Genomic DNA, 15,706 nt, shown 5'->3' on the forward strand with positions numbered 1-15,706 from the left:
AAAATGACAATTTGACATAAGAAAAGATTTCCTTCAGATACATTTCCTATGCATATCGTTGTTCTATAGTGATCCTGTAGACCAGAGGTCCCCAACTTTTTGGCCCCAGGGACCAGTTCTGTGGAGAAAGGTTTTTCCAGAGACCGGAGAGTGCATGGTTTTGTGTGCTGCCTGCATCCCACTGATGGGGCTTTGTTTGTGCGGCCTGGTTGCTGGTATGCTGCAGCCCAGTACCGATCCACAGACTGGGGGTTGGGGACTCGTGCTGTAGACATCTACTCTAATGTCTGCTAAACTTTTCAGCAGATCGCTTGCAGTGACATAGGGGTCAGTTTGGCAAAATAGACTGGTTTTCAATTCTAGTGGAAATTTTTCTTCCTATTCTGCTTTCATTTTAAGAGCTTCATGTAACTCCCGTGTCTTAGCAATGTTTTTCATAGTTGAAATTGCTAGCTGGAAGTTGAGAATATTTGTTAACCAGGGAGTTGTCTTCTTTTGGTTAACTATAGGCCTAACAAGTTAATCATCTTTCTCAGCCTCCCTTATTATTAACTGTATAACCATAAGAACAAAGTAGTTCTAAATCAAAATCACAAAAACCACGTCTCCCTTATTTTGACCATGTCACGCGGAGGAATTTACTGGAGAAAGCACTTAGGTGACTCACAAATTATATGCATGAAGATATTATATTTAATTCTGTTCCATCTTGAGGTTGTATCAGCTTCTGTTCTAACACAGTAGTGATTTATTGAAACATACACTGTGATCAAGACTACCTGAACATTTGCATGCAACTGTATCGTTTGGTTTTATTCTCATTGCAGCTTTTGATACCTACATGAAGACATTTACTAGACCTAATATTAATATTTATTTGAAAATCTTGAATTCAGAAGAGAAAGGTTTTAGATTTTACATTATAGGAACAAGCATCCAATTAATGTTTTCTGTATCTCAGTTATTATTTCTATAACTCTATAACATAAGAATAGATAATCTGGGTCTCATGAACACCAATGGGCTCATTGGCATCCTTCTTGCTGGCAACCAGATTTCCTTCCCTTGCTTGTTTAATTTTTTAGTATTCTAGGGTATTTTTTTTAAAGTAAAGCTGTTATGTACAAGACTAACCCTGTACTCCACAAAGGCAGTTAGTCAACTGCGGCCCGGGGTTGGGGATCCCTGGACTAGAAGACTTCTGAAGTCTCTTCCAACTATATTATTCTATATTCTGTGTTCTAATACCATTTTATAATTGATTTTTTTTGCCTCTCTCTTTTTGGAGATCTCATCAACTCCCTCCAGCCACTTTATTCTTCCTCATATAGTTGCTTTGTATTTCATTCTTATTCTTTCTCCTTAGATGACCAAACTATCTCAAGGCATTTACTATATTTTGTACTGGTTCAACATTCATTCATCACCCCTTCATTCTTGCAGGGGTGACTCTATCTCCCCTTGTTTTATCATAGACACTTAAGTACCCAATTCCCACTGCATTCATTCTAATGTTTCTCCTACAAGGCTCAAATATCCGTTCCACATAACAAATCACTTAAGAGTGAAATACTGAAAAAATAATCAAATGGGAAATAAGCCTGAATTGAATCTGAATATGCTCATACACATCATGCTATGAAGGATTAAATGCTGTAAGCCATCAAATTAAACTTCAGAATATCAGCTTATTAACACTTTCCATGTACGGGAATTAAATTTAGCTGGAATGGTGTTGATGTATAAAAAGGATCTAAACTTGATTAAAGTTTCTAGTCATAGTTATCTAATCCACAGATAAATCAAAAGCATATTCAAAACACTTATGGAGAACATCAGGGTAATGTTTACTAGAGCCATAGTAACAAATGCAATATAGTTAATAAAATATTTAATCACAAGTATTAAAAAATATCCTTCTGGCTCAGTTATTTCTCATTCTGCCACAAATTTTGGTGACTCTTAATCTAAATTATTCTATCTCACACAGATTTTTAATTTTCACTAATATAATACTTGATATATACTTGTTCTTCTAATTTAGAATGGAAATCTTTTTTGTGTAGGAAACATATAAACTCCTCATAAAACCAATTAAGTTCAATTTTTAAATTGCCTAATTTAGTAGGCATCTGTGTCCACAGTAGGAGATCTAATATCTGAAAGTAAAAGCCTTTTACTTTCTACAAAATGACTAAAGATGATACAAATAGAAAAACTGCATATTAACAAAACAATATTTGAAAAATTAAAAAGAATGTTCGTTTAACTGAGACATTTTCAAAACCAAAAAAGTTGAAAAGCAAGAAATAAAAAACCCCAACAAAGAAATAAGAGATTTGTAAAGAAAAATAGAAAGCAACATTTAAAAATGGGAGGATAGAAACTATTACTACTAGGGACTTCCGGCTGAGTTACATTAAAAATACAATACAATAAAAATACAATAGAACACGTCTATACAGTCAAGGGAGAGTCCCATGTCTCTCTAAAAAATATGGCCTTAAAATGAAATTCTGAAAAAGACTGCTACTTCTTTGCTGCAGGTGATCCCAGAATAATATTTTTTTCTATACCTTTTAGATCAGAAAGTTTATTTGGACTAATTATTTAAATTCTAAATCTGGGCTCTGAAAGAATTCTTCTTCCAGAGGTTATGCAAGCTCCATCATTGGAGGTTTTTAAGAAGAGACTAGACAGCAATTTGTTCGGAATGATAGGGTCTTCTGCTTGGACAGGAAATTGGACTAGACGACCTCCAAGGTCCCTTCCCGCTTTGTTATTCTGTATTCTGTATTCTGCAAACTGTATCAGCTTGCATTTTGAATAAGATCTAATGCAGTGGTTCTCAACCTTTTTAATGCCGCGACCCCCAACCGGTCGTAAGTCGAGGACTAAACCGGTCGTAAGTCGAAGACTAAACCGGTCGTAAGTCGAGGACTACCCAACCGGTCGTAAGCCGAGGACTTTCCCTGCCTGGGAGCACCGCGCATGCGTGGTTCCTCCCCCTGCGCCGGCCGAGGCGTAGCTGGCAAGCGGCAGAGACGGAGCAGGCCGACCACCAGCTGGCCCAGCCCAAGGGAGGTAAGGCACCCGCCGGAAAAGGGGAAAAAATGGCGGACAGCCTTGCTTGGCGACCCCCATGAAATGGTCGATCGACCCCAAATGGGGTTGCGACCCATAGGTTGAGAACCGCTGATCTAATGCTCACATATTAATACCAATACTTTGCCAGAGTGCTTCCAGGTATACAGTAGTTCAAAGTTCCAGTTTAAGAATGGCTTTAACTTTTGAAGCCCCTTAGCATTTGGGTACCTACCCAGCCACTGACTTCAAGTAGTTCTTACTGATCTAGTAACATAAGGATGCTTAAAGTTCCTCCCCCATATGAGGTGTGAAATCCAGAAGAAATGTCTGTTGTTTTAATCAATGAACCACCTCCCACTAAAAATCCAGATAGCTTTATCACCACCAAGGTTTTAAGAAGCTTTAAAAACTGAGTGGCTGAGAAGGGCATTTATTTAAGACCTGTCATCAATATGTCTTTTATTGTTGTAGATACAGAAATAAGTGGTAGAGTTTGACAGTTTAAAAAAATTATTATTGTTGTTATATTTCTATATTACTATTGCCTTTTTGATTTACTATAGACTGGAAGGGTGCTTGTGAGTGTAAATACATAAATATTTGACGGGCAGTGATGCTGCCATAAAATATGGAAAATTATCTTGTTTCATATATCAAACATCTGACTTCTTGCCCCTGGAAGTTCAAGCAATCCCTTTCCCCTTGATAATTTGTACAGCTGTTAAAACAATACCATTCCACCATGCTTTTGCAAAAGATCAAAGGTTTCTACTGGCCATTTAGATGATTTCTATTATTTGTATGTCTTTCTTTTATTCTGCATTTTTATTCCGTTTGTCCACAACCTTGATTGTGTTGGCTTACAAAAGAGGTGAAATAATCAATTTGCTCCAACTCTTTTACTGGCAATCTCTTAATTTATGAGTACAAAGTTCATAATCCAAGGCTGTTTGAACTTTCACCAGTCAATATGCAAAGTACATGCTTCCCCCTCCCTTTATTTCAGTTGTTTTGCATTTCTTTTAGTAATCCTCAGAACAACTATCGGGAATTCTAAAATGCTTTTTAAGAAATTAATTATGAATTCACCTTGGCTATTTGGGCTGCAAAAACTCAGAATTTTGATGACAGCAAAGAGCAGGGGGAAAAACCCTAACACTTTGGGGTTGCCTGATGGTCATCTGGAGTTTTACAACTACAACTACAAATAGATTCAGAATAGGAAAAACAAAATTTAAAAGGCATACTTGAGGACACCCAGTGGATCCACATCATTCTCTTCCTCTTCTGTTTCCTTTTTGGCATCCTGGCTTCTAAATGAACTTAACTGAGAAATGACATCAGGTATTTTTTCCTCTTTGAAAAAATCAAATCCTTCGGTTTCGTCATCCTCTTCTTCCTTCTTGGGAAGATTTTTACTCTTGACATCAATGACACTAGTGGATCTGGTTCCTGTAAAAAGAGGCAGAGAAAAATTAATGCAGCAGTGCACAATAGACAGCTATTGTTTCTCTAGATGAGTATCACCAACAGCTAACCAGTATTCTTATACTGCAAGAAAATGGGCCTTTTTATGGGAGAAACAGTACATTTCTACACTATATAAATAATTTATGGCAATAAATATATTTTACTTAGGGAACTTTTGCACCATAGTTTTCTATTACCAAATCCCCCAGAAAACAATTTGAAACTAACATTCTCACATCCAGATAACATATTTCTGTGTATTTGTAGTATTATATTTGTAGGGAAGCAAACCAAAAGTATCCTCCATTAGTTATTTGTGACAATGAGAATTTAATCTAGATTTTAAGTGGAAACATTTTGCTGATTTTGCAAAGTTCCAAGAGTTGATCCATTTATTAAAATTCCACTCAGTGTGAAGAACTTGTTTTAATTTACCCAGAAATTCCAGTAACTCAGGGCTTGATGCAAGAGCCACATCTTTAGAAATCAATCCCATAATCTCATTGAAGGCAGCTCTGCGTTCTCGAATATCAGATTCTCCAACAAAAAGCACTTTTCTTGGCAAGGGGGGTAGAGAGGTTTGTGGATAACGTGTGACAAGTTTTTGATAAAACTCATCAATATCACTGTACTTCTTAGAAACCTGTAATGTAGGAAGAAAAATATTCATTTTTTTAAGTGACGGGCATAAACATGTAACAGATCAGACTAACAATTCTGAAAAAAAATTACAATATTTTCCACACATCATATATGGGCAACTACCTTAGGCCAGGAATAAGTAGGGTCAATATTTTCAGTTTTTATTTTAGTGACTTTGAGTAAACTACATAAATGGGTTAAACCTCCCAGAAGTTTAATAGATCTCTTTTAAAGTTTGTATTTTAAATATATACACAACTAAAGGTCCCAATTTATTGCCAATCGTGAGTGATGCTGTGGGTGACAAAAATACTATAGCTCTGTGCCACTTCCTGTAGATTTCCATTCTTACAGTACGTGAACTTGGTGATTTCAGCATACTGGACTATTAATATTCTCAAAATGATTGTATCATCTAGAGCAGGGGTCCCCAACCTCCGGTCCGTGGACCGGTACTGGGCCACGGCATGCCAGCAACCGGTCTGCACAAACAAGCAAAGCCCAATCTGCAGGATGCAGGCAGTACATGAAACCACACCCCCTCTGATCCACAGAAAAATCTCTCTCCACGTAACTGGTCCCTGGTGCCCAAAAGGTTGGGGACCTCTGATCTAGAGGAAAGGCTTGGGAGAAATGGGTCTTTGGTAGCCATCTAAAAGATCTAATAGATGCTTCCAAATATTGATGATGAGATGGAGAAATTATTCTAAATATTGGTGACATCAGGTTATAATAATTCCAAAGAATAGACACTATTATAGTCCACTTGCAACTTACAGTAAGATGATACTCTGAAAGAACATAATCATATTTATGCCTCTGTGAGTTCTGGCAAGTATCAGGGCAGTGATCAGATGCCCAAGCAATTGGTTGTTTGGGATCCAGAGACAAAGAACATACTAGTGAATACAGGAGTTTTAAGCTGTATTGTTAGCTTGAGCAACAGATTTAAAACCAAGCATGAAAAACAAGCTGGTTAGTTGAAAATGAGTTCTAAATTTGTAGATTTTTTTAGTATGAGGGAGAAATCAAAATATGTCCCAAAACTACTTGAAATATCCAAAATCTTATTTTTTTCAAGTGCTAAGACCCATGGCACATGCCAGACAGAATTAATCTGGTATCATCAGATGGACTAATATTTTCAGTCTCCCGCCTTTTTTTTAAATTGGAGAATTTGCTTATTTTTTTAAAAAAAAAAATGATATCAGGGGCAAAACAGATTTATTACTATTTAAAACATTACAGATTTAATTAAAACATATTCACCAGCCTTTCCATGGAACCTTGCTGGCAAAATCATGGGGGTCTCTGTGAGCTGCAATAGAGGGGAAGAAGTTAAGGGATCATGTGGGCTACCTATCCTTGCCACAAAAGACGGGTGATTCCCCCATTAAGCATCTTTTGGGCCCAGGAAGGAGAATAAAATACGACTGATTACAGGCTCTGCATAGATTTTTAGGTGGGGAATATGCTCGACAAAGAGTCTTGCAAGACAACACTAATTCCATCTAATATGACACGCTAAGAGCCACAGTCAAGAGTAAAAGGAAGGGAAAAAAAGAATGATACAAAAGACTATCATAAATAAATATTTTGCTTCTGACAGTGAGTGGTCAGTCAGATTTTTCAGAATTCAAAAAAGCTAAGACAAACTTCCTCCATTCCTATCCCCAGTTGCCTTGGCAAGGGAGAAGCAGAAGGAAAAGAAGGAAAGGATAGGGTGGTACATTCCTACGTGCACATGTTGCAGATTAAGGAGAGAAAAAAAAGCTACTGCCCAAAAGGCCATTTTTGCCTCCATGACTAAAACATGGCTTCATAAATAATTTGCAGAATGGAATGGAAGGGGTTATTTATCACTTTCGCTGGTTGCAGCAAACTTCAAGAGTTTTGCCTTAACTTACATTACAAAGTTGTTTTGACAGATTAAGCCCTGAGTCTGTTCCATCAGGATTATGTTCAAGTGTGATAAATATAAACTCCAGCATTTGGGTAGGATAAATCAAATGCATAGGTACAGAACTATAGAGGTATGGTTTGGTAAGTAGTGTATGTAAGAAATATCACCAGGTGAACATGGGCAAGCATATATAATACAAGAGCTGAAAAGGTGAGTGCATAGAAACATGGGCACACTGCATCCATTACAGGAGGTAGTAGTTTTATTGTACTGTTAGAAAGGCCTGTCTTGGAGTCTTGTACTTAGTTTGGGGGAACTGCACTTTAAAATAGAAATGGAGTGGGTTCAGAGAACAACTAGGATAAGGGTTCTGGAAGCCATCCTCTATAAAGGAACAATTATATCAGGCACATTTAGATTGCAAAAGGGAAGATTAGAAGGAGATATGACAGCAGTCTACACATATCTGAGATAATAATAATAGTAAAGTTGGAAGGGACTTTGGAGGTCATCTAGTCCAACCCCCTGCTCAGGCAGGAAACCCTATACCATTTCGGACAAATGGCTGTCCAGTCTCTTCTTAAAAACCTCCAGTGTTGGAGCATTCACCGCTTCTGGAGGCAGGTTGTTCCACTGGTTAATTGTTCTAACTGTCAGGAAGTTTCTCCTTAGTTCTAGGTTGCTTCTTTCCTTGATTAGTTTCCATCCATTGCTTCTTGTCCTGCCTTCAGGTGCCTTGGAGAATAGCTTGACTCCCTCTTCTTTGTGGCAGCCCCTGAGATATTGGAACACTGCTATCATGTCCCCCCTCGTCCTTCTCTTCATTAAACTAGACATACCCAATTCCAGCAGCCGTTCCTTATATGCTTTAGCCTCCAGTCCCCTAATCATATGATATCTAAAAGATATCATATTCATAAAGGGGGGGGGGCGACCTGTTCTCTGCTGAAAGTAAGCAGGATAAAGACCAATGGTTTAAAATCTTTTCAAACAGAAGGATTCAGGCTGAATACTGAGGAATTTCCTGATAGTAAGAAGTGTTAAGCAGTAGAACTGCCTTTCAAAAGCAGTGGTGAGCACTGGAAGAGAGCTGGATGGTATTTCCTTGAGATGGTTTTATGGATTCCTACACTGAACAAGGAATTGGACCAGAGGCCCTAGCTAGCCCAGTCTTTCTCGATTTTTTTTCTCCTGGAGGAGCTCTTGAAATAATTTTCAAGTCTCAGGGAGCCCCCTACAATACATAAAAATCATTATATCTACAGCTCACAGAACATTTACAGGATAAGTAAGCAGAGTCACGGTGAGTAAAAATTCCCACCACTGCAAATTTTAGCTCTCTGTGGCACACAAAGTAAAAAGAACAATGCTTTTTTTAAAAAAAAAATAAATCATGATCTGTGAAATCCTAGGGTTCTGCAGAACCCCGTTGAGAGAGGCTGTTTAAGAAGGTCTCCTTAAGCTAAGACATTGTTTGATTGTACTGCCTCTTTCTGGAGTTGTGATCTGTTACAACTATTAACTCCAGCAATGTTCATAAAGAATACTCTGAATAAAGAGCATACACTTTTTATAAGGCTCCATTGTCCATTGATAATTTACAAGCTAACTGAAGGAGAACAGCCATTTTGTAGCTAAAAGGCAACTAAACAAGACTGAAGGCAAAGACAGAGCAGTATTTTAAACATTGTATTGAGCCATATTGTGTCCAATAGCTTAGAACAGCATTCATCTCATCAGAGAAAAAAGAACAAACGTCCAGTCTTTGTTTCAAACATTGAACTGTAGCTTGTTTGCCAAATTAAAACTTATTCTATAACATTATAAAAAACCCCTTTTACCTTCTGTTATAGAATAAACTTAAGTTACATACAAACGTAGGAAACCCTTTGGTTTCAAATGAGAGTGAAATGTTACCCAACTGTCAGAGAAAGGTCAAGGATTCTGTCTAGCATGAAATCATTACTTCAGATTTCAAACTGCCATCCTGCCATCAGGACTAGAGTTTCAACAGTGTTTGAGTGCCCTCTAGTGGAACTGGCCATGTTATCCCAATCAAAAGAATGGAAATCTGATTTTCTTCATTTTGCTACAGAAAATCCATGTCTTTCAAATTCTTATCAAAACAGCTGAATGAAATAGCCTCGCAGAAGGTGCTTATGGTCTGAGTGGTGTTTCTCAAGCTGTGTAAACCTGGAAGCCATGACACTACTCTGCAGTGTTGCGTTGTACTTTACATTTTGGGATCTTGCACTACTACTGAAATAGCACTTTGTGAAGTCCTTCCTCAGTTCTGGTTATCTAGAACAGTGTAACAAATATTTCTCCAATTAAAATAAACCCAAACTCATATTGTTCATTAATTGGCTTAGGGAAGCACACAACAAAATGCATACAACAGCATACAACAAAAAGCAATACATAAAACGCAACCCCGAAGGCTCCAGCATCAAAGACTCAACAGTATTAACCCATCAAAGAGCTTTGAAAGCCTTGCTTTTTTTCCCCAAGCTGTGGCTTAGGCAGAGGTGTGTATCCATCTGAATAGGATTGTGTTTAATAAAGTTGTAGTATGATTGTTTCTCAAGATTATGGCCCTCTTTTATTTTCTTTACTAATGTAATCTATGCAGGTTTTGTTTTAATATGTACAAATTTATAATTTAAATTTATAAAACAGTTCAGTTGGGCAATCTTATAAATTTAAATTATTAATCTGACCAGCAGTTTACCGGATACAGTGGGATTCAGTGCAGACCACAAGAAGATTTCACTTCAAAAGGTCTCACTTATTTCCAGGACTGCTTTTCAAAAAGATTATGATGGGCCACTGATTTCTCAACCCTGACAACCTAATGCAAAGAAAAGAATACTTTCAGAGGAATTAATAAATGATTTGAGAAGAGGGCTGGGAACCTATGGCAACTGTTGGAAAATTATCAACAAATACTGAATACAGAGAATAGAATAGAACAGAGTTGGAAGGGACCCTGGAGATCTTGTAGTCCAACCCCCTGCTCAGGCAGGAAACCCTATACCAGGGGTCCCCAACCTCTGTGGACCAGTACCGGGCTGCAGCATGCCAGCAACCAGTCCACACAAACAAAGCCCGATCCATGGGATGCAAGTAGCATGCAAAACCACACCCCTTCCGGTACACGGAAAAACCTCTCTCCACGGAACCGGTCCCTGCTGCCCAAAAGGTTGGGGACTCTGCCCTATACCATTTCAGACAAATGGCTGCCCAGTCTCTTCTTAAAAACTTCCAGTGTTGGAGCATTCACAACTTCTGGAGGCAGGTTGTTCCACTGATTAATTGTTCTAACTGTCAGGAAATTTCTCCTTAGTTCTAAGTTGCTTCTCTCTTTGATTAGTTTTCATCCATAGTACTTCAAATGGTTTTCTACACTCTTGCTCAATCTGGTTGGTTGAGCTTTGTGAATTCTTAGCAATGGGCCATACTGCCTGGGGAATTCTAGGAACTGAAGTCCAAACAGCTGGAGTACTTCCAAGTTAGTAGAAGTTAACTTTGGACTTTTAGTTGTCCTTGTTACAGCATGTACTATGTAAAGAGTAACTCCAAGTCAGCTTTAACTCTTACACTGGGATTTAAATTTCACATTTAATCTTACAGGATTGAGTATTCCTCCACTAAAACAAGCAATATCCTTCTGTGTAGAATGTAAGGATATCAGAGGAAAATTTCCCCCAACAACCCAGTGTTCAAGGCAATAAAGCATCCCGTCATCACATACTGCCTGATACAGCCCAGATCCAAAGTTACCCTTTTGCTAAGAAGTAGGCCAGGCACATGCCTCATGTGGAAGGACTTTGGTGGCACTGCCATTACCTATGAAGCTTCAAAAATCACCAATAAATAAATTTGAATAAACAAATAAATGATTTTACTATATTTGTATTTTGTGTTTTATTTTTTCCCTTTTTATTTTATTTGTGTTTTTTTATTCTTGGTCTGATATTTTCATAATATATTTTTCAAGTATGTTGTCTAGAATGAAATTAATAAGTTTGGTTTTTCATTGTTATGATGTGAACTCTTAATAAAATTAGATACGAAATACATTTCCAAATGATTTCATTACCATAAACTGAACGTTGTCGTCGGGTTTGTGCTTGGCAGTTTTGAACACAGCCAGTTGGGTAACTACTAAAATATTATATTCCACATGTCCAGACATCATCTTTCCGCGTATTTCTTGATACTCTGGGACTGACAGATCTATTCCTGTATGGCCATTCTGAAGAGGTCTGCAGAGGTAAAAACATGAATTTCAAAGATGGACCATGCTCTCTTAATGCTGACACTGGCTTTTGCTGACTCATAGGTTTTGAGATTGGGGGGGGGGGGGAGAGAGATATTATCATTTAGAAGTAAAAACTACTGCAGTAACCTGGATAGTTGCCTAATTTGACTGTGGAAATTCCCAGTCATCCAGGTCATGGTTGTCCCAAAGGTGTTTTTTCAAAAGGCAACTGGAAAAAACAAAGTCCAGCTGCCTTTTGAAAAAAACACCTTTGCCTAATTTGACATTTTTAAGAGAGGAAAAAAAGAGAAAATGTGAAGCTATTTTACTTAGGGCATATTTGTCTCTTTGATGCTCCACAATAATACAAAAATAATACTTTCTGCCAATACAAAGCATCTGATCTATTTTTTAAAAAAGATACTGCATATGATAGGTGTCGAAATAGATTTAGTTTCATAGTCACCAGGCAAGATAGGTGACACTAAGGGATAGTGATGCTTTTGTCATTATTCTTCCTTTCCACATAATCAGTATGTACGATCATAGTTGCATGAGGAGGCATTCAGTAAAAACTAAGTAACCGAAAATTTCTAACAACAGCTTTGCATCAGTTCACAACTGTAATGGCAATTGTAATGCTGAGTTAGCTGCACTGGCTTCCATTTCTATTCAAGATGTAATTCAAGGTGCTGATTATCACTTTAAAGCCCAGGTTACTTGTGGGATCACTTTTCTCTGAGGATAACTGTCCGACCAATGAGGTTAGATAGTCGCCTCCTTTAAAAGTTGCCATATGTTGGGACCTAGCAGGTGTGTCTTCTCAATGGCTGCCCCAGACCTTTGGGACAGCCTCCCACTGGAAATTAGTGGGATCCCTACCCTTTTAGTCTTCTGGAAGACTGTGAAGACCTGGTTGTCCCCCCCAAGCACTGAGCTAGAATGGAGGATTGAACTCTACGGAGGTTTGGTCTGGTGCCTGGATGGGGGATGGGTATGTTTTCAGCTATGTTTTATGGATTGTTGTGAGCGGCCTAGTGTGTGAGATAGGATGAAATATAAGTGGAAGGGAAGGGAGGGAGGGAGGGAGGGAGGAAGGAAGGAAGGGAGGAAGGAAGGAAGGAAGGAAGGAAGGAAGGAAGGAAGGAAGGAAGGATCCTATGACCCTCCCAACTCAGGAGTCAAAGTTGAGATAGATTTGGTTAATTTTATGTAAATGTGTTATAAGAACATAAACTTCAGTGGCTATTTAGAGAGCACAGCCCATTCCCTATTTTTCTTAATATTTATTATCAGGTTGTTAAGACAAAAATGATTCAGAACTATTTCATCCAACTCTGTTATGGTCACTTGAAATAATATATTGCATGATCTTGATTTTTTTAAATAGAAATAATTATGTTAGAACTTATAAAGGATAACCCAACAACCATAAATCTGTGTTATACAAAAGAAGCCAAGGCTTATTTTGGGGCTGCATAAACTGACTTCCTTCTGAACATTCATTAAATAAGAAACTGGGAATCAGTAACTAATGTTACTTTCTTAAATCACTTCTTAAGCACAAACTATGTGTTTACCTTCAAGAACCTGCGCCCCCTCCACATACACCTATCTTGTGATACAGAACATTTCCTGTATGGTGCCATTTGGACTGTGAAGTTCTGTTTTCCACGCCTGCACGTTTTAGTATGTCAATGTATGTATTTCACAACTAAGGCCCTTTCATACCAACCTGGTTAGATCTAGTTTGCAGTGGCAAACTTTTGTCCGTGTTGTTGCCAAGATAACTGGCAAAGTTAATTTGTCTGTTTACGCCACCTTATAGTGTGTCCTGAGGACATCATCACCTTAAGCCTGACTACATGTAAAGAAGTTACCTGTATTTTCCATTCCCTTATTTTCTCTCTCTCTCTCTCTCTCTCTCTCTCTCTCCCCTTGAGAGACTGCAAGCTGAAGCTCTCTCCAGCAAATAACAATGGCAGTGCAGTATAAATAGCCACAAGGAAGGAAGGGAACCTAGGGAATTAACCTAAATTTCCTATTCATTTTTGTCTCTATTATAAGCAATGCAGATACAGTATGCATAAATATCAGCCCATTAGTTTAACAGGTTTGTTTATATCCTGCCTTATTTTTCTTCTTCCACCTATTTTCCCCCACAACAACATCCCTGTGAGGTGATTTGGGCTGAGAGAGAGTGACTGGCTCAATGTCAGCAAGCTGGCTTTCATGCCTAAGGCAGGACTAGAACTCCTAGTTCCCTGCTTTCTAGCCTGGTGCCTTAACCATTACCAGGGGTAGGCAACCTCGGCTCTTTTATGACTCATGAACTTCAACTCCCAGAATTCCTGAGTCAGCTGTGCTGACTCAGGAATTCTGGGAGTTGAAGTCCATGAGTCATAAAAGAGCCGAGGTTGCCTACCTCTGCATTAGCCTATATTGGCTCTAGTAGACCAAACTGGCTTCCATATATGATGTATAAGTTTGCAACACATAAAGGAAGTCTGCAGTAGTGGCGAATAAAGGACGTAATTGGACTGAAGTAACTCACAGCTCGGAAGTGGAGAAATCATGACTCTACAAATACTGCAGAGCCTAAATCCCCATCATCCACTGCGATGATGAGGAATGCTGGGAACTGTAGTTCAGCAACCAAAGAAACAGTTTCCTTAAAAGAAATGGTCTCTTGAGCTTGCTAGGACCTCACAGTCACTTTCAGGACAGATTTTTGGGGAAGCACAATAAAAAAAACAACTAGAAAGATGGCAAAGAAAAAAAAGGAGTTGAATTTTAGTAACACCGTTACAATACAACTTTGACTTCATACAAATGAGCACCAGGAGCCTTATTTTTAAGTTATTTTTAAGAAGAAAGGCAACATAAAAATGGCAAAACCTAGAGCTGCAAACTTATTTCTTTTTCTGGCCTTGCACTTTTTAACAGTAACCTGAGAGACCAAAAACTAGTGGGCAAACCCCTTCTTAACCTGGCAATACATTTAGGAGCAGCCAAGTGAATTTCGCCTGAGCGGACAACAGTTTAACACTTTTCAGAAAGAAAGAATACACAGGTAGTCCTCAACTTACCATCACAACTGAGCCCAAAATTTATGTTGTTAAGTGAAACATTGGTTAAGTGAGTTGTGCGACTTTTCTTGCCACTGCTGTTAAGTGAATCATTGCAACGGTTAAGTTTGTAACACGGTTGTTAAGTGAATCTAGCTTCCCCGCTGGCTTTGCTTGTCAGGTCACAAAGGCTGATCACATGACCCCAGGACACCGCGCCAGTCATAAATACGAACCAGTTGCCAAGCATCTGAATTTTGATCATGTGACCATGGGGATGCTGCAACGGTCGCAAGTGTGAAAAGCGGCCACAAGTCACTCTTTTCAGTGCCACTGTAACTTCGAGCAGTCACTAAATGAATAGGGTTGCCAGGTGTCCACTATTTGAGCGGACAGTCCACTTTTTTCACATTATGTTCACTATTTTTTTTCACAAAATAGTGGACATTTTTTTTATTCAAAAGCTTTATGATGAAATGGTACGTAATCTAAAGCTGTACAGTCTACTTTTTTTACTACTTAACACCCCCCCCCCCCCGCTTGTCCGCTATTTTTTGGAAGCAGACCTGGCAACCCTATAAATGAACTGTTGTAAGTCGAGGACTACCTGTACTGCCCAAAGGCTTTGTCTTCCTTGCTTCCCTCCCCCCAAGACAAACAGGCAAGGGGATGGGGGGAAACGGCATTATGGGTAGAAAAACACCTCTCAGCGGGTTTAATAAAGACAGCCTTAGGGAGATGAGGCAAGGAATCTTTGGGAAAAGGAAAAGGGGGGGGGAGGCGAAGAGAGAGACGCAGTAACAGCTCCTCCTAGCGGCGAAAAGTAACTCTAAAGCAGGGGTAGTCAACCTTGGCTCTTTTATGACTCGTGGACTTCAACTCCCAGAATTCCTGAGCCAGCTAAGCTGGCTCAGGAATTCTGGGAATTGAAGTCCACGAGTCATAAAAGAGCCAAGGTTGACTACCCCTGCTCTAAAGCAAAGAGAGGCGCCCCACCGCGGTAGAAACGAATGCAATGAGGGGCGGGCCAGGAGATTTTTCCTGGGTCAGAAAAATAGGGCCGATGGAGGGGAAGGATGGGTTGTTTGGTCCTTCCGGCCCCTCTTGGCTTCAGTCAGCTGTTCCCAGGGGCGGTACCAGGCCGGGGGCATTCATTTGATGGGCAAAGGAGGTCCGGAGTTGGTCGGGGAGCGCTTTCCAAATTGCTTGTCCCGGTCTCTTTCCCTCCCTGTCCCACCCAACGCCCCGGAGCGAACCCCTGCTGAAAAGCGT

General features: G+C 39.2%; 1 protein-coding gene across 1 annotated transcript in view; it reads right to left on the reverse strand.

Annotated features, from left to right (window-relative positions):
• The window catches only part of HS1BP3 (HCLS1 binding protein 3), a 37,846-nt gene that overhangs the window by 21,933 nt on the left and 207 nt on the right, over positions 1 to 15,706 (reverse strand). The window contains exons 2-4 of the mRNA XM_015820984.1: positions 11,205 to 11,370; positions 4,993 to 5,200; positions 4,335 to 4,539 (exon numbers count right to left, since the gene is read on the reverse strand). Coding sequence (XP_015676470.1) covers positions 4,335 to 4,539; positions 4,993 to 5,200; positions 11,205 to 11,370 — 579 coding nt within the window. The remainder of the gene's footprint in view (positions 1 to 4,334; positions 4,540 to 4,992; positions 5,201 to 11,204; positions 11,371 to 15,706) is intronic.

This window comes from Protobothrops mucrosquamatus, unplaced genomic scaffold, assembly GCF_001527695.2.
Source record: "Protobothrops mucrosquamatus isolate PMUCROS unplaced genomic scaffold, P.Mucros_1.0 scaffold1230, whole genome shotgun sequence".
Taxonomy (NCBI): Eukaryota; Metazoa; Chordata; class Lepidosauria; order Squamata; family Viperidae; genus Protobothrops; species Protobothrops mucrosquamatus.